Genomic DNA, 19,404 nt, shown 5'->3' with positions numbered 1-19,404 from the left:
GCTCTTTGGGTTTTTTTTTTTCCTGCATTAGTGTCGAAACCAGAAGCTCCCTTGTCCTCAGAAGAAAACTTTCTGAAGCCCTGTTTGTAACTATTAATATAGTGTTGCTTCTTGAGGTTTAATACAAAATTCTGATGGCAAGCTCTGTCCAGAACAGAATTTGAGCAGCCCAGAGGAAGGATTTAGCACCTGAAAGCAGTCTGGTAGATTAGCAGGTAGCTGATAAAGTCTCAAGGTAGAGAAGCCTGTTTCCACACTTCAGGTAGCTGAAGAATATTGAGCTTTTGCTGGCTGTCTCCCATGTGCTAGTGAGATCAGCCACAGTTTGGTTAAGCAAAGACAATTTAGTGAGTGTTCTCTCGGGTGTCATGTGAAGACAATGGATTAACTCATCCTAGGAGTAGATACTTCTTGAGTTAGCTGATCTTTGACCAATAGGGCATGTGAACATTTCCTTACTTATGTTTCCCTTCCCTTATGTTTACTTCTCCTAGAACACCAGAGTAGGAATCATTTAGCTGATAGATGGTTATAAGCAACTGGATGATAATTTCCCTGTCCCAAAGAAATATTTTGAAAGTAGGATACATACAACCTTAGTTCTCTTAAAAAAGCAGTTCTTCAGGATAAATAGCAAATAAGTCATTCTTGGGGGACTCAGATGATGTTGTAGTAGTGCCTACATTTCATATTGCAGTTGTATTTTGATTTTCTGCTTCTCTACTGCCCCCTGCCAAAGTTAAATGCTCATGTGTGCGAGGTTGGCTCCCACATACGTAGCACGTGCCTTACTCAATGGGATAGTCACATGCCTCTTTTTTCTGAACCTCATTTATTAAGCTAATATTTATTCCTTTTTTTCTTTTTTGATACCTTAGTCTTGAAAAATGTATTTAAGATTTTTGTCTCTGTAAAAATGCCTGTGTATAACAGGTCACTGCATTAAAACAAACTTTGACATGAAAGAAAATTAGTAGAAAAATAGTATAGCTGGCTTCAGAGTTTTGCTGGATCTACATTCTCCTTTGCCCCCTCTTGTGTCAGTTTCTAGGTGATAATGCCTTGTAAACAAGCATTGTGTAAATTAAGTCTTAGTGGCTCTTAACAGAAAAAATGAGTAATAGCAGCTGATTCCTCATAAAAATGCTTCTGGGCAAAAGCCAGGTGTAAGAAGCATTCAGGGACTTCCTTTGTTTTTCTTTGTTTAAGACTTTTATGAATTTACTGTGAAAGAAATTAACTGTCCAATTGTGTCCATAGTAAATACTGTTTCAAAATGTGTTAAATTTGAACAGTGTAGGTTGTATTACCATTTTGCATAAACCTGTGAAATTTTTGCCTTCCTGCACAGGTGATCTCTATGGTGCCATAGGCTCTCCAGTTAGATTGACTCGCACGGTTATTGTTGGAAAGCGCAAGGAGTTGGTGCAGCGCTTGCTCTATGTTCTAACTTACTTCATCCGGTGCTCTGAGCTGCAGGAGAATCAGCTGACGTGGAGTGAGAAGGCTGGGGAAGGAGAGCAGGTGCTAAATGGAAGCAAGATCACAACTGCACTAGAAAAGGGAGAGGTAGAGGAATCTGATTATGTGGTTGTCACTGTTAAAAATGAACCTGCTCTTGTGCCTCCAATCCTACCTCCAAAGAATGATGGAAGTAAGAACAACACTACTGCAGAGTGGGTGCATGAACCAGAAAGCACTCAGGTTGTCCCAGTCTCTTCAAAAGAAAAGAGGGAAGCAATAGGAAAGGCCAGTCAGACCTCTGAAACATCTGTTGACTGTTTAAGTAGCAGTTTTTGTAAAGGAGCAGCTGATGGTAGGAAAAGAACTGTCACTGATACAGGAATTGTATCCTACCACTCTGAAGAATCATCTAAATTAGAGGAGATAATGGATGTGAAGAAGAACAAGAACCAGAACGAGAGAAAAGTGGAAAAGCAGTTTTCTAGTAGGTCATCTGCCCTACCTTGTCCTGAAAGGTCTGGCCACAGGAGTTCACACTTAGAAAAGGTTACTTTTCAGATTGGAAGTTCAGCATCACCAGAGTCAGACTTAGAAACTCATAGAAGAGAAATGGAAGAAAATCTGAAGGCATTAATTAAAAATCCAGAGGTGATCCATTGTGCCTCAAGTTCCACAAATCTGACTGTGGATGCTTCTCAGAATCAAGAAGACAGTTGTGAAGCTGCCTTTATACCCATCGGTAAACATAATGTTTGTTATGCACAAATCCCGCTGTGTGAGGAAAAGGAAAGTATACTTAACCAACATATGGAAAGTAAAGGAACTGAAGTGAATTTAATTAACTCAATATCTAGTGAACTGCTTTTGCCCACGGATAACATAGAAACTGTAAAATTGCCAAACATGAAAGAAAACAGAACTTTATGCTCTGGCAATCTGGAGAATTGTTCTTCTGACTGCGTAGAAGCAGATTCTGCTGTCAAACAGGATTCCCCTAAAGCAGGTGCTAAAGGTGTCCCCTATGGGGATTCTGGAAGGAAAACCTCCTTCAGAGTTGAAGGAGACATTCCAAGGAATGAGAGTTCAGACAGTGCTCTTGGAGCTAGTGATGAAGAAGGTGATTGTTGTATCCCTGATGAAGTGCATCGTGATAACATCAGCAAACGACTTGAAGAATTTGCGGAAGTGGAACTTCCATTGCCAAGGTATAGAAGTCTGATTAATTTAGAACTAAATGGAGTCAAAAGCTGTAGCTACTTTGGAGTTACCTAAAGTTTAAAGTCTGAAATCTGGGATCTTGACTAAGTTCCTTGCAAACAAGTCTGTAGCAGACAGTGATGTCATTAGAATCCTTGTAAGCAGATTTGGCAGAAAGAAAACAGAGCAGGTTTAATAAAGTTTTATGACAAAGGTATACTTCAAATGCCTAACAAAAGGTGATCAAACTTTTTATGTGAACTGACTGAAACATTTAATGTAGACATGTAGATAGAATGTCGGAGGACTAGCAAAACTTTGCTTAAAAAGCTAACTGTTTAGATTTGACATAATTGTTAAGTCAAATACAGATTTGGAATAAACATGGGCATGGTATTTGAAAATTTTTGAGCATTACAGGTGCACATGGAGTTTGATGGTGCTTAAAGGTCAGTGTCTAGATTTACCTTAAACATGAGAATTGAAGAAAACTCAAATTTAGCAAAATTGCGATCTGCAGAACATGAAGCTCATACATCCCACAAACTCCAGTGCATATAATTTTTTTATGTACAAGCTTGAAGAAATCAATGCATTGTTAAATTTCAGCTTTTAAAATTCTTATTTCGAAGAGCACCAGTACATGTTTACTGGTGTGAACATTTATGTACACTAGGAGTACAATTGTTAATTAATATTTGCAGTAGAAGCAGGCATGACTTCGCATTCATGCAAAATCTGAAGGCAATTTGTCAAGCCAGAGTCTTACCTTCTTCGTATTTTTGTATTTCAGGTCAAACACCATCAGCAGTCAATGTGTGAAAAACTTTGGAAGATCACTTCTGGGTGGTTACTGTCATACATATATACCTGATCTAGTGCTGCATGGAATAAATAATGATGAAAAACTCAAGCAGTGTCTACTAGCAGATCTACTTCATGCAATGCATGTGAGTTAAATACTGAGTCAGAGTAGGAGTTGTGATATTACTGAAATCTACAGAAGCAGGTTATATCAGTAGGTTAATTTTTTTACTTACCTGTTCTGTCTGAACAGCCACACCTGCCATGTCTTTTTTGAAAGATCTAAGCCTGTAATTCACTATATGCAAAGCCTATTCATGCAAGAATCATGTGCTTTCCTTTATTACTTTTAAGGCTTTTCTTCAAAGATTACACAAGGAAGATTGCTTCCAACTTCAAGTTACAAACAAGGAAGAAAACCCTTGAGCTGCTTCTTTTTTACATCACAATAGCAGACAAAATTACCTGTATTTCAGAAAAATTACATGCAAGTCAAAACATCTTATTTTGCCGCTTAGTGGCATGTGTTGCTGGTGAGGTAAAGTCTTGTTGAAGCCTGTATGATACTAGTCTGTAGCAGAAATGACTGACTACAGAAGGTAATTGTATATAGATAAGAACTTTGCTCTGTTCTTTCTCTACTGTAAGTACTCCTAAATTATAAAATTTATAACTAACCTTTCACTGGAATAACTGTGTGACCTCAGTATGCAATTTAAAATGCTTATCTAGTAGTTGTCAGCAGTTTCTCTCTGTAGCAATTAAAAATCATCCTCTTGGTATGACTGCATGTACTACCCATAACAGTGATGTGTGTGTCTGTATATTTAAGCAACATCAGATTGGTCTAGTGTGATGCTGGCTCTTCTTTGGTGGATGACAAGTGTACCATGGCAACTCTTGCTGCCAGGAGAGCCAGTGCTCTCCTGGGGTGCATAGCAAGAGCATTCCAGCAGGTCAGGGGGGTGAACCTGCCCCTCTACCCAGCCCTAGTGAGGCCACATCTGGAGTGCTGTGTCCAGTCCTGGGCTCCACAGGTCAAGAAGGATGAGGAGCTACTGAAGAGAGTCCAGTGGAGAGCCTCAAAGATCATTGGGGATCTGGAACATCTTGCTTCTCTGAGGAGACTAGACTGAGAGGGGATCTCATTGATGCATATAAATATCCTGAAGGCAGGTATCATGACAGTGGTGTGTAGCAACAGAACAATGGCCATGAACTAAAACAAAAGAAGTTCCACCTCAACTTCTGAAGAAGAATTTCTTTATGTTGAGGGTGGCAGAGCACTGGAGCCAGCTGCCTGGGGAGGTTGTGGAGTCTCCCTCTCTAGTGACATTCAAAACCTGCCTGGACTTGTTCCTGTGTCACCTGCTCTAGGGGACACTGCCTTGGCAAAGGGTTGGATTAGAGGATCTCCAGAGGTCCCCTCCAACCATAGTTATTCTGTTATACCCTGCTTGATTGTGCATAGTAAAATCCCTCTCATATCTCTGAAGCACTGAATGTACTTTCACCATTACTGGATCACTGTAATTATTACACTCTTCATTCTGAAAGAAACGAATCTCTTCAGTGTAGGGGGAATACATGAAGAAAAGTAAAATGGAATAGTGACTTTCAGGCACTAATGAAAATCAAATGTCTCGATCAAATTGGCAGATCCAGTGCTGCTGAATGTAAATCTTGTCACTGAAGTTGGTGTTCCTTGTCATTTTCTGAGATGCCTTTTGTTCCCTAATGGACAAAAACATGTGTTGAATCTCTTTCTTACTTGCTACATCAGTGTGAATAAAAGTAGAACCTCAAACTGAACTGTGGAAATGTATATGAAGGTATCACGTAATTGTATTTTGTGTCTGTTGCAGCATCCAGTGCTGGATGAGCCCATAGCAGAAGCTGTCTGCATTATTGCAGACACAGATAAATGGAATGTACAAGTAGCTACAAGCCAGAGGAAGATGATGGACAGTGTGAAGTTAGGCAAGGATGTTCTGGTTTCGAGTCAAGTATCCAGTCTGTTGCAGTCTATTTTACAACTTTACAAACTCAACGTCCCAGCTGACTTTGTAAGTATTTCTTTACTGAAAGCCAAAGCTAATGGAAATTGTTTAGCTCAGATAGCAAACACAGAGTTCTGTACCCTGTGTTGCAATATCAATGAACTAATGCCTGATTTAATGCAGAACTGTTTCAACATTGTAAGGAATCCATGCTACAGTCCGGTAATGGATACTGGTTTGCCTGTAATTTACATTAAACAGGTCAGATTAAAGTTAACAACTCCAAGATACATGTGCCAGAACTTAAGTTGTTTAGGCAATTTTAGCATGGTCCTCACGTGTTTATGTTTAGGACTTTTACATTTGTTTTTTATATTTTTTGAACAAGTTCCATACTTCTCTACTCTGAAAGCTGTTCAAGTGTCTATCTACCAAATCCTGGTTCTGGCAAACAACTTTCTCTTCTTGGGGTTTCTATTCAACCCCATGCAGAGGATGCCTCTTCTCTCTCCCCTCCAACTAACCGTGCCTCTGTTTGTTTACTTGATCTTTCCATTGTATGCATATTTTAGCAAGTGCTGTCTTGGGTAGCTTGGCTAATGGCTCCATGGGCTTGATGGGATGAGACACCTAGGAATGGGAGGGTTGCAGCAGGGAATGTTACTTTGTCATGTTGCATATTCCCTATCCCACAGCATCCTTCCCTGTCCTCATTTGTAGTGGAGTTCATCAGAACAAATCAGTAATGCTGGTTTTGCTGATTACAGCAAAATTACCCACAAGTCTGACTGCAATAACTGTAATTCAATTTTTAGCGTGTGATTGTTGGTGAGGGGAGATGGAGTGTTTTTTCAGTAGTCACCCCTTTTCTAATTAACAGAATTGGTTTGTCTTGAGTAGATAGCCTTGAGAAATTCTGTAGGAATCCCATGCAATGACTGTGCCAGCAGATGAAGTGGAAGATTGAGCTAAACACTAACAGCTCTAAATAGTATTGGCTGGCATTGTTTTGGGTTAAATTGGTGGTATTGTTTACACTAAGTTCTTCAAGTCAAGTGTTAGGCAAAATATTAGTACATTTTTGAGTGTTTTCTCTGGATTCTTCTGGGCGTTGAAAAATATGCAACTGTAGTTGAAATTGTATCCTAACACTAGCACAGTCACACCTTAAATCCTGCCATTTTTAAACTGAGTAGTTGGGTTTGCAACTGAAGTGTTCTTTCCAGTGTTACCTTAGGATTTGTATATGCAGTTTCTATATGGTTTGTGTGGTTTGGGAGGTGTCTGGAGGCAGGATGATTTTCAGGGGTTTTTATTTCCTTTTTCTTACAAAAAGAAACTGTGAAGTGACGGTGCTAGTAGTTTGTAAGTTTTTCATAATTGGCGTTTGATCCTTCTGTCAGGGAATTTTACAATTTGCTAAGCCAACATAAGTGCATGGAAAAGTTAAGTGTTCCTAAACTCCAGAAGTGTTACGTTTTCATAGTAGTATTTCTATTGATTTAAATTTGGATAGAAACATAAGTATTGATGTACTCCTATCAATCAGAGATGACCACAATGCAGTATGTTTGAAGTTTCCTTTAGGAGTGCATATCTCTTTACAGGCAGTTACTGTTCAGATGAATTAAATATTTTGGGGTTTTGTGGTACCAACAAAAACAACCCAATTTGAGAACAGATGAAAGGCAGGTGGTGATATCTTTGTTGTACCACTTCAGACTGATAGTTGTGCTGCAGAGAGCTTTGCAGTATGCCCTGGTGAAAGGAAAGTGCTGATTGCAGCTACTGCATTTCAGCAGTATGTCAAAAATTTTACCTGCGCTTTTAAATGCAGTTCAAGCTACTCTTCTATTTTTAGAAGTTACTTGACTTTTTTCCATTTGGTCAATGAGAAAAACTGCAGAGGAAGCTAATACAAGAAAAATAAAAACTTGTGGACACTGAACAAGTTGGGTTAATATACCAAGCTTGTGGGGAGAAATGTCTTTTGATTCTTTGCTAGTATTCAGAAGGAATAGATCACATGATATAAACAACCCTTCTTTTAAAATAATGTGGGATTCTTCCTTGCTTGTTCCCTCATAACTCTAAAAAAAAAAAATCCATAATCCTTAACATAAATACTGGAATTGAGGCAGACTGAACTGCTACTTTGTGATTCAGCTGCATGCCCCCCCTAAATGTGCCACTGAGAAAGTGCTCGTGGGCTTTTTGCATGAGGGTTACCTGTCATGGAAAAGATAAGAGTGCTGGCTTCCCTTTTGGCCAGAATCAGAAGTGTTATGATTATAATGACTTGAGTGAAAATTTGCTTGAAGCAAATTGATCAAACTGTTAAAAACCTTCTGCCTTTCTTTAGTTGGTGGCAGTGATTTTACTGTATTACCATGTAGCACGTTTTTTAAAATGCCTCTTTATTTTCCATTATTAAGACTCGATATTAGCTCATTGAAAGAATAATTAAACATCTTCATCTTGCTCCAGATGATCAGAAAAATATGTATTAGGCTACCTACAAGCCTGAGTCCTCTTTTTCTCATTAGATTTTTAATTAACGAAACTGGTCTCACCAGGTCTCACTTGTAATACTTAGGGTTTTCATTCAATTCCAGTACGTGGGATGATGGCCTGAAGCTATTTGCTGCTACTGTTTCTAATTGCTGTCTGTGCCTGCTGGATGATTATATGTTTGATAATGTGAGGTTCTGCATGTGCTTCCTGTTTTCATCTCCTGATTTCAGAGAGCTGAACTAATTTAACTTTTTTGAAGTGGTCATCCCTGTGAAAAGAAGGAATATATCAAGTTTGAATGTACCTTTGCCCTAGAACAAAATACCTGATAAGACTTCCTACCTACTCAGCTTGTGACGACATGCTGCCTGCTGACCTTGTCTTGCCAGAATAACTAACCCCTCTCTCTCCTTAAAGCCAAGGTTCATCTCCTCTCTTGTAGTTGGTATAGAGAAATTGCCATGAATCACATGACTGTATTTAAAAGTAATATGCATTTCTAGCATTCCACTGCTGGAAGAAAAGTGGAATGATTAAACTGATGTTTGAACTTGAACTATTACCTTTTGGCAATCAGCATCAAATGTTTAAGCAATTTTAAACTAGAAGTACTTAGGAAGCATGAAAACAAATGCCTAAAATGGATTTGTAACTTAGTTGCTGCAGAAAAGCAGTCAGCAAGAGGGCTGTAGTTCTGTGATGAATAAGGTAGTGGTGTCTTCGCTTCTTCGGTCTTAGTTTCTTGAATGGAACTGGAGCCTTAAAGCTAGAATGATAATTTTAGAAACTGTTGTCTAAACCAAGTCTTTCAGAAAAATAGTACTGACTTAAAACAAAGACGTCTTGATCCAAGAATTCTGCCTTAATGCTTAGTAAGATACATTGAGTGGTTTTGAACCTCATTAGAACTGTTCCAGTCACCAGGAATACAGCGACTTGAGTGGAAATAGAGGTGTAGTTTGTGCAACAAACTTGCTGCCCAAGGCAGCTGGAATGCCCCACTTCTATGAGGGGTTTCCTCTTTGTGGGGTAGTGTAACTTTTTAATGTTTATAGCACAATTGTAATAAATCCAATTCCTCTTCTAGATTTTGGAGTTGAGGCTTAGTTTATCTTCTAAGATAGAAGGTAAAGCGATGTGCTTACATTTCTGTAATATTTGCATGTGATTGCAAAAGCTGTTCTGAGGTTTTTGGTCTGTGTTTACAGTGCATAATGCATCTCGAGGATAGACTGCAAGAGATGTATCTCAAAAGCAAAATGCTTTCAGAATATCTGCGAGGACATACGAGAGTGCATGTAAAAGAACTAGGAATTGTATTGGGGTGAGTATTGCAGGTATCAGTCTTAAGCAGTGGCAAAAGCTGGGCCAGTTATTTTTCCTTTTCATCTGAATGTTGACAGCCTGTTCTCAGGAGGATTTGCTTCATATTTAACACTGCTCTTTCATGTGCCTAATGAGTTGCAAAAATGGGTTCTACTGAGCTATCCTGAAATCAGGAAAATATGTTTGTAGGGCAACAACAAAATACTTGTCATTTTTAAATCGTTAGAATTAAGAGAGTTTGGATTTCGGTCATTAGGAAGTTATCCATACATTCATACACACTCTCTTCTGTTGTGATCTCCTTAATGGAAACTTAATCCCAACAAATACTTTGGGTATTTTGGAATGAAAAGGGTGCATTTCTATCTTGAGGGATGAGAGGGTCTCAAAAATAAACAGGTGTCCTGTTCAGCAGCTGTCTTCTAATAATAGTACTTGATGGCATATAACCTTTAGGGATCTGCCTGCTGACAGCAGAAAAATGGGGAAGAAGTAAAAACACTTTCTCAAGATGTTTTTTAGCACTTTTGATTAAATCTAATTTATCTTTTTCCAGACTGTTTAATATTTCATGCTCAGAAATGTAGCTGTAAAAAGTGAAACCCTAAAACAAGCACTTTTCTTTGTGTGTGTGTACATGCTAAATATATATAAATATGTACATACATCCTGGCCTCTGAGCAGCTTCACATTTGGAAACAGTTGGCAACTGACCATTGCACTTGAGAGATGTTCCTTGAGCTGTTATTGCATAATAATTAATAATTTCAGCTTTTGGTCATTTTTGGTAAGAAAGTGCTTCTTTGTAGTGGACTGAGTTATATTCAAAACTTGAAATGCATAATCTTCCGTAAACTGATTCTTAGTACTTTGCTAAACTGGGCTTATTGGTGCCTACTGGTAAGACTACAAGTTAAGGCTTATGGTTTAGCAAATAAATAAAACATCTTTTATTTAAACCGGAGGAGATTATATAGCACAGAATGTAATGCTGCTATCTTTTGATTTAAGTGCTAGAATACTTCTTGGTTTTCAGCATTATTTACCTACCTTTACTGGTATTATATAATTATTGACAGCAAATTATAATTAAACAATGAACTTAGTAATAGCAAGACACTTCCAGTTTCTTTAAAGTGGATGAAAAGTATCTTGTATTTCTCTTCCCAAAGTGACTGTATATTATTTTAAAGTCTGTCTCTTTTTTTTTTTTTTTTTTTAATTTCTAGGATTGAATCCAATGACTTGCCTTTGTTGGCTGCTATAGCAAGTACTCATTCCCCATATGTTGCTCAAATACTCTTATAAATTAAATTCTCAGGATAGTCATTCCCTTGAAGTCCAATTGTGAAAATGGGAATGTTGAATGAAGAACAGAGGTGCCAAACACTGGTAAAGGGGAGCACCAATGAAAGCAGGTGATGACTGTACATTCTACCATCTTCCGATTCTGATTTCAACCGGAAGTTTTATTGGAGGACTTCAGTTTACATAACACAAAAGGCATTCAGGTCTTTCTTACAATCTCACTTCTGACTTAAATCAAGAGACTGCATCCTTGCATTTTATTTTTATTCAAAGGACAAAAGTTAACACTATGTGGCAGACTGGGTGCTGCCATCTAAAACGCTGCTCAAAACCATGAAGTACCAGTTAAAAGAACAAGTGGGTTAGAATGGATTTTGTGATACTATGCTTGTGAGTGTGATGTGGTGTATGTTTCTTTGCTGGGGAGGAAGAGCTGTAAACTCTGTATATAGCATTCCTGTACAAAAGTGTATTAGGTGGGACATGATTTTCTTGCAGAGCATACGTGTGGTTTTGTACAGTAGAAATGATGGGCTCAGAACAAGGAACCTGGATTCAGCAGCCAAATGTCATGTGGGAATGGAGGTGTGCGTGAGGTTTGATGTGACTTTTTCCTTTAAGGGCAAGAGGTTGAGAGCTGTGGCTGCTTCTGTTTTAATGAGGAGGCATTGAAATGGGCCCATGGCTACAAGTGGAATGGAATGGACTTCCAAGAGAGGGATTTTGTGGGAAAGCCTTATGGAACTTCTGCTACAAGTTTACATTTGTTGCTGATGCAACTTCAGTAACTGTTGGTTTGCTGTATGACTGTGGTCCTGGGAACTAAATTTATCTTGGTGTCATCAAATATTGCTATCTCCAAGGAGTATGAATTTGAAAAACTTCTGAATGGTGCCAGTGCTGTGAGCATGTGTCCGTGTGCACATACACCAAACAATTGGCACAAACTGAAGACAATCACATTGGCGAAATACAAGACAACAAACAACCCCCACCAAACCTTTAGTCAAAAGTATTACTTTTTTTCCAGCTACAAGTTGTCACTCTGAGTAGGAATAAAAGAGGAACGTTGTTTGAAGTAAAATGAAATGTAGGGGGCAAACCCTAATATTTGATATTACTCTGAATGTTTGCAATTACCCTTTTTGATTCTACAGAAATCTTGAACTATCATCCAGGTGCCTTTCCTTACTAGGTTAACTACTCTGACACCAGAAACTACTTCTCCACTAGTTGATACTGGCCTTTGGTGTTTCTAGAAAGCAAAATAAAATTTTGTACTTCACTGTTTTCACGTGGTTGATTAAAATGAATGTAAAAAATACTTTTTTTGCATAAAGCACTGTTAAGCTGGATATGAAAATATGGACCAGACTGAGGAGAGAACAAAGGATCAAAACATTCTTAAATGGAAAACTCAATGTTGGACCGTTCTGTTGTGAGCCGCTGTGAATACGGTGTCTGTAATTGTCATCTCGCAAGCAAATTTCTGGCAACACAATTGCTTGAAAATAGTGAATTCTAATAAGAAGCTCCTGGTCACCAGTTGTGAGTTCTCCTTGTTGGTGGTTACAGATTTTTAACACTGAAGGGACGCACTTTTATTGGAAGTGTTTTTATTTCCTACTACCTTGATGTTTGGACTTTTCTACAGTAAACTTTCAATGATTTGAAATAATGAAATGTGCTTATTGTGAATTGTTTAAATGTGATGGGGGTCTTGATTAACCTTGTGTTGCTTTTTGAGGGAAATAGGTAGACTGGCCTACTGTGAAGAGAGGTTGTTTCCACGTGGAGGGATACTTAATATTCTGATACAATACTGCTAAAGCTGTTCCGTCTATGCTGGTTTTCTGACCTGACATTCCAAATGTTTCTTTTATTGCATTTTCATACTTCTCCCTAGTATTCTGCCTAAAAAGGCTAAAATCTTTCTATGGTTCAGGTTTTTTCCTCCTGCTTTATAGCTAAGCAAACTTTTCATACCTTTGGTCTGTGAATCCTATCTGCTGGAAAGTAAATTTACCTCTGCAAATGGCTTTTAGCAGATACCACTTTCTGTTTCACAAGGTTAAAACAAAGTAAGAACCATAGAGCAAGTCACTACTCCTAAACTACCCTCTTGATGGAGAATGTGTGTGTGCATGTGTAAGACTATGAAACTGCTTCTGAGTGTATATAGAAATCCACATGTACTTTCTCTATTTCATGTCACTCTTAAATAGTAGCTGAGATCATTAAAAGTCATTCCCGTTCTTTTAAAGTGGGGTCTTTATCTGAACAGACACTGACAGTTCTTCAAAGAAATATATGCTAACATAAAGATGTGCTTTTGCTATCACGGAGTTTACTAAAGAGGACAGAGATCTGCAGACATTCAGTGATTTCAAGATTAATACCATAATCAATAATAGATCTGATTTCACCACATCAACTGTTTAAAAAAAAAAAATCTGCCTTTGGGCAAGACATCAGTTAACTTTGTGGTGGCATGTGAGCTGATGGTCAAAAGCACTTGTATTTTCTTCAGCCCAGGCTAAAACTTTATAGTTCTTGCTGCTTTCTCTAACGTTTTGCTGCTCTTCAGAAATTACACGTTGAACTATTTTATTCTCACAGTTTTAGTTTTGGGGGAAAGAAAATTCAAAATGAAAGCTCTTTTTACCTTTAAAAGGCTTTAAACTAATGAAAGCTAATTGCATATTTCCCCCTCCACCAAATGTACTACCTCAGTTGACAGGATTCCACTTTCTAGGGCTTTTTATTGACTCGAAGTCTTTAACTTGTTTTTGGTAGCATCTTGATGTTTATGTAAATTGGTGTGGCATGACAGGGCAGTAAGTATTTACAGATGTGTTTTTTAGACATTTTTAGGGCATGTTTCTCATTTTATTTTAATAGGATGAAAAGTGATATGAATGTACAGCTGTGTTGAAAATTGATAATGTAGCTTACTTAATTTTCAAATATTCCAAAGTTGTTTTTATCAGTATTATGTAGGTTTTTGTAAACTTAAATACATACTTTCTTGGTTAGGTGGGAGTGCACAGTCTTTCCAAAATCCCACATAAATGCAGTTTACACACTGAAATTTAAAGAATGTATGCTTTTTTCAGGCATAGGGGAGGAATGAACTGCTAAATTGTAGAATTTAATTGAAATTAATTTGCCCCAAACAATACCAAGATTTAAACAATTTAAGTAGGTACTCTCTGAACTAATCTATACAACTTTCTTTTGCCCCCAAAAAAACTAATAGACACTGATCCTGTAATTCCCATTTCTGATGGCATCCTCCAGAATTATAGATGGATTTTCCCCAATTCATATTATAAGCATCTTTACTCTTAAAGTCAAAACCTCTTTTCAGATGCATGAAACACCTGTATATAACGTTTACCCAAAATAATCACTTACCCTTCAAGTATAACTTCTACTTCAGTTAAAAGGAAAAAGGACCCAAGTAAAAATCGAGACTGAACTACTGAATAGTCTAGACATTTTCCTTTTTTTTTTTTTTTTTTTTTTGGGGGGGGGGGGGAGGGGGGTTGAGGTCAAACAAGGTAATTTGACTTACATGGCAAGTTTTCCATAGTAGAAAAATGTGTGTTGCTATTGCATGTTTGGAGAACATAGGCTTTTTTAGGAATGACTGAATACCAATGTCAAACTACATGTTTTTTTCTTATAGTTGTTTATGTACGCTATCATTTTGGTCAATTTCTTTGCGGCATTTGGTGCAATAAACTTTCTGAAATCAAAGTGGCATTTGGTATCTTCCTTTCTAAAGCTTCTGAAATACCTGTTATTGCTGTAGCTGATGTCTAACAGCACGTGGAATATTAGATAACCCGTTAGCAAAGTAAGTAACTGTTACAAGAAGTGTCTAACAGGAAGGCTGCACAAAATTTGGAACTTGGTTGAACACTATTGTCATCCTGGGAACCTCTACTCCAGGTACATGTGAACAAGAGCTCTTGCAGTGTGAAAAATATGGGCACAAAATAGTGGAAAATGAAGACAGTGACTGTTGGAATAGGTGGTGCAGAGGTTCCACACACCTTGTGTGGCTGGTACTTGGTTCTTTTTCATAAGCATTTGAACTCCCTGAAAAACATGTTGCTATTAAATAATAAATCCAGTTTCTAAAATTGCTCAACTGAACAGGAGTGACCCATCATGTCTGCTAGATTATGAAACGGTTAGTGCATTTGATCTGATTTAGTTTTAAATAAAGAGGTTTTTGATTTCTCTCAGATTTTCCATGACCTGACTTTCTATTTAGTATTCTGAAGCTTACGGAAAATCTGTATTTAGAAATAAAAGCAGAAATGAGATGAGATGATCAACTGTATTTGTGCTTCTTTGAGCAGGGCTGAGTTAATCTGATTTGTAGGGTCTAAGCATTTCTTACTTATAGACTGAAATGTTTGCTTGTTGGTCAGGCTAAAAAGGGTTGGAAGTAAGACAAAAAGCCCAGGAACTTTGGCATCGAGGACTTGATCTTGAGGAGAAAACTCGATTACCTGTCTGTTCTTTCCTCCTATCATACCATCTGCAAGTTGCTTATTCTGTGCCTTGCTGTTGTGCATTGAGTCCCTTATAGCTAGGTGAAATGTGTTAGCAGAATAAAAAAAAAGTGCTGCTGCGTTAAGGTGTTTAATTTGGCTCAAAAGGGCAAGGGGAGAGATGGGACATCTCAGTTAGGGACAGAAAAGGAATGAGACTGCTCCAGTCCCTGACCTTGGATACTTGTGAACCATTGGACTGTCTTGGTGGTTTGTGCAGTTCATCAGCCTGTTTTTCCATCCAGGCCTTGTGAGACTCCATGAAATTCCTCTGCTCTGATATCACTACTTTAAAACCATTGTAGTTAAGCTGTTGATCATATCAACGGGGTGAATTTCTTTTTAAAGGGCACTTAGCCAGCCTCTCAGAATCCAAATGTTTGGGATGGTGGCAGGTTAGGAAGAGGGAGATGCAGAGGCTGGCAGATATAAAATAGCTAAGCACTGTGAAAGGGTGGAGACTTGCATTAATGAATACTTACATGGTATGGCTGAGAAGGTGGCTGAAGAGCTTTTAGAACTGAGCTGCAAAGGAGAAAATAATACCTAGATTTATTTGAAAAATTCTCGAACTCTGAAGTCAGATTCCATGGTTTGTTCAGAAGATGTGACTAGAAATAATACAAATGTTGATAGTGAACAAGCAACCGAGCTGTTTTCTTGCTCATGCAAGTAGCAAGAAGGATCACAGATCTGATGGAGGAGTTCTTCTCATATATAAAAATGGTTTCAAGGCTACAGCAGTAAACATGAAGTATATTCCAAAACAACTAAGTCTTGTGCCAAAATTCTGCCAGTCTTTCTCCCGACTTTTCTATTTGAAAATGTTATATAGCAAGGCTTTCTCCTGATCATTTCTGCACCTTATCCTTTGGTTTTCTCTACTTACACCTTTGAAGAGATCAAAACAGGATTTTGGATGTAAAGGACACAAAGCCAAGTGCCAAACCATGAGACTGTGACCTGTAAGGCTTCTGATCCCATATAAACTTAGCTTAAGTGGACACATGCTAGTAATCCACATGCTGGAAAATTACTCTTATAATAGTTGCAGTCAGTTGTCTGTCTGGCACAATCCCAAAGGTACAACACTTTAGGCAGTACAAGTAGAGTAGCACTTTGTCTTGAAATCCTAAAGGTCAACACGTGGCTGGAGGGCTTAGGAGTGACAGTCAAGTGCTCAAATATAATCTCATAAATTGGATTATTTTTTTTTTCCATTTGGAACTACAAAAGAGATTCCACTGTGATCTGAAAAACTGGTGTTTGAGAGAGCAGACTTCCCTGAGAAATGAGTTTCTCACCAAGGAATAAACCTCCCTCTCCTATGGACAAAGAAATGGTCGTGAATGTGGAAATACGAAGTGATGCTTAGGTCTGCTTGAGATCTTCCCAGAGTGGGTTTGTGTGTTCTGATAAGAGTGCCATAGTGTCAAGGGCTGAGGTATTTTGGCTCACAAAAATGTTTTGCCTTCGGTTGGATTGAATTCCAACCCTGCATATAACAAAGTTGTTTCAAATATGTCCGTAATGTTACCATTTTAGCTCTCTTTTTCTACCTCGTCTCTTTTTTCCCTAGGCAAAATGAGCCTGAGTTTTCTTTTCTCTGTGTCACATAGGTGTTTTAACTTTTCATTTTCTACAGTATTACATTACCTTTTTTCTTTTTAAGATCTGCACAAGTCCTGTTAGCCTCAAAATGGACAAATCTAAAACTGTTCACTTTAGCTTTGAAAAATATAGGGGATTGTATTCTGTTGAACTACTTGTGTCATTCTGTACAACATCCAACTTTTTTGACCTTGAAACACAACCGCTCTGTTGTGAATGTGAAATTATAAGTAATGTTTCCAAACCATCCCATCAGCTCCTCCTGCCCTCTATAAGGAACTGACTCATGTAAGGACACTGCAGTTGTAGTACAAGTGCTTTAAGTCTGTTAAGGTTTGTTTCAAATAGAGAAATTATGCCTTAACTTGTGATTTGGGGAGCCGAGGTTCCTGGGCTGCCTGCATCATTGCAGCCCATTCACCATGTGGGTGAAGAGAGCCTAGATGTGCATGGTGGTCTTGTTGGTCAGGCATATTGGGAGCAGGCTGCCTGATGAGGGGGGATAAAACAAAAATGGAATTAGGCTGAGAGAAAGCTAGCTGTTTTCCTTTGCCCTTTTGTTACTGCAATTACACTTCTGGCAGTCCCCTGTCACAGTCTGATGTCCCTAACGTGCAAAGGGTGACTGAACACCAAGGCTTGTTGAGCAGGGTGCTCTGGATGCTGACCTGCTGCCATTGCCAAACCCAGGGACTGAGCTGTGCCAATACAGCTGGGGCATAACCACAGTGAATTTGTCAGGCCTCTGGTATTTAAACCATTTGTGTTACACCGAGCCATGGCTGCTCCCCGAAGATGGACAGCTGCCTCTGGTTTGCCATGTGCCATTTTCTTCCCACAAGAATGCAGTTGTCTCTCCTGTTGCTCAGGAGTGGGTAAACACCACAAGCAAAAGATGCAAAGCCCATTTGTAATGTTGCTAAATAAATTCTGAGTCTCGCAGGTAATTTGTTGGCTGCTGGGAGTGGCTGCAGGACTAGCAGTGCATTATTATATGTTTGAATTAAATAAGCTCTGGTGGCTGCCCAAGTGCAAGTGCCGATGCTCTTGATATATAGGCAAGCTGGTAATTAGAGAAGGCTGTTCTTGTCTTCACAAGGCTTCCTGTCCTGAGCCGTCTGCTGTTTAGACCATGTTGCTGCAAAGGACCTAATCTCACTAGTTCATCCCTGGGATCATACTAAACTTTACAGGGAATCTGGCTTTCCTCTACCCTGCCTTGCTTCACTTCAAATTAGTATTCTCTCTTTTCTTCTAAATATACAAAGCTTTTTTGGCGTGTCTATTTTTGTGGCCAGCAACTGCTCTGCCAGCCCTAAAATAAGCTGGTATGGGCTTTGCGATTAGTGCTGAGATTTTAGATCTTGGTCTAGTTGGAGACCTAAGAACTGAATGGTCCCACCCAGGAGGCAAAGCTCTTGAAGGAGAGCTCCCTAGGAATTGCTGTCCCACTGAATCCAAGCAGCAATCCAGCAATCCGCACCTGCAGTTTGTCTCGCTTTGTCTTGCTGAGTGTTGCTAAGTGCCATTCTTTTCTTAACAATGGGGGGCTGTGCTGAAAAGAACAAAGATGTTAATGGTCTGGGGTGAAGTCACTGCGGCACCAGCCTGCCCTTTGCCGTGTGACAATTCCAATAGCTCGACGATGGTTGGCTGCCAAAGTGCACACTGCTGCCCTTCTTAGAGCTGTGACGCAGAGCTGGGTTGCATTGTAGCTGAGGTTGAAATACGACTGTGAACTTTACAGCGTGCTGGACTTGCTCAAGTTAAATGCAGTTTTACATACTCTGCCATGATGGATAGCACAGAGCATCCTGATAGCACGGCCTGTCAGTGTAGCGCAGCGCTTTGCAGCAGTAGTGAGATCATCTCTGGATTCACTAAACCTGTTTCTACTCTGTAACACATCTTTATCTCAGCACCGTGCTGGGTTAACCACACTGATTAACCATTCCTAGTTCTTGACTAAGCTTGACTGGTGGCAGGTTGGGGATTTTCACCCTGTGTCTGTGGCTCACCATAAAATCAGCTCCTGCTTGTTTTCTTAGCATTCTGGTAATTACCACTGTTCATTACAGAAGGATGGGGCGATTGGCCAAAGGTACTCAGGGATACTGTGTCAAAGGTTATTAGTTAGTACCTGATCTTCTGAGTCTTCAAATAATGACTTCATCATGGAACAGTCCTACTGGCCAAGCTGGGCAGGGGGGATGCGTACACCTCCCTTTTCCCTTCCTAGCGATGGCTTTAAAGAGGCAGAGGCATCGTGTCTGGCATTCAGACATATCTTTTGTGAAATTTAAAAAGAGAAAATGTGTGCTCGTCCTTATATACTGTGTACAATTACAATTCTGCCTATAAGGCTAGTTCAGCTAAAGTATCTGCCACGTGGATGCTGCCAAATAAATGTATTTTGCTTTCCTGAACACCTGCTTCTTTGCTGTTATGCAGCTTTATTTTTTGCTTTAGATGCATGACTTATGTGGGAAAAAGTAACTCATGACAAGCAGCTGAGCAATACTTCAGAAGACGTAGCAGGAGTCAGTAATCACCCAAGGGAAGCACTAGTTTTCAGAAAAATAAAGGCAGAAATGAAGGATCAAAGTCTCTGA

At 39.0% G+C, this 19,404-nt stretch overlaps 1 protein-coding gene across 2 annotated transcripts in view; it reads left to right on the top strand.

The window, feature by feature from the left end:
- FNIP2 (folliculin interacting protein 2) overlaps window positions 1-14,141 on the top strand; it is a 50,571-nt gene extending 36,430 nt beyond the window's left edge. For both annotated transcript variants that reach the window (XM_066186058.1, XM_066186057.1), the window contains exons 14-18: window positions 1,352-2,669; window positions 3,455-3,611; window positions 5,331-5,531; window positions 9,188-9,303; window positions 10,535-14,141. In XM_066186058.1, the coding sequence (XP_066042155.1) occupies window positions 1,352-2,669; window positions 3,455-3,611; window positions 5,331-5,531; window positions 9,188-9,303; window positions 10,535-10,613 (1,871 nt within the window). In that variant the 3' untranslated portion in view covers window positions 10,614-14,141. The remainder of the gene's footprint in view (window positions 1-1,351; window positions 2,670-3,454; window positions 3,612-5,330; window positions 5,532-9,187; window positions 9,304-10,534) is intronic.
- Window positions 14,142-19,404: the final 5,263 nt, after the last annotated feature.

The sequence above is a fragment of the Chamaea fasciata genome, unplaced genomic scaffold (assembly GCF_029207755.1).
Source record: "Chamaea fasciata isolate MVZ Bird 193981 ecotype frontalis unplaced genomic scaffold, bChaFas1.0.hap1 SCAF_6, whole genome shotgun sequence".
NCBI lineage: Eukaryota > Metazoa > Chordata > Aves > Passeriformes > Sylviidae > Chamaea > Chamaea fasciata.
The sequence above is the reverse complement of the archived record's forward strand: the minus strand, read 5'-3'. Positions and strand labels throughout refer to the sequence as shown.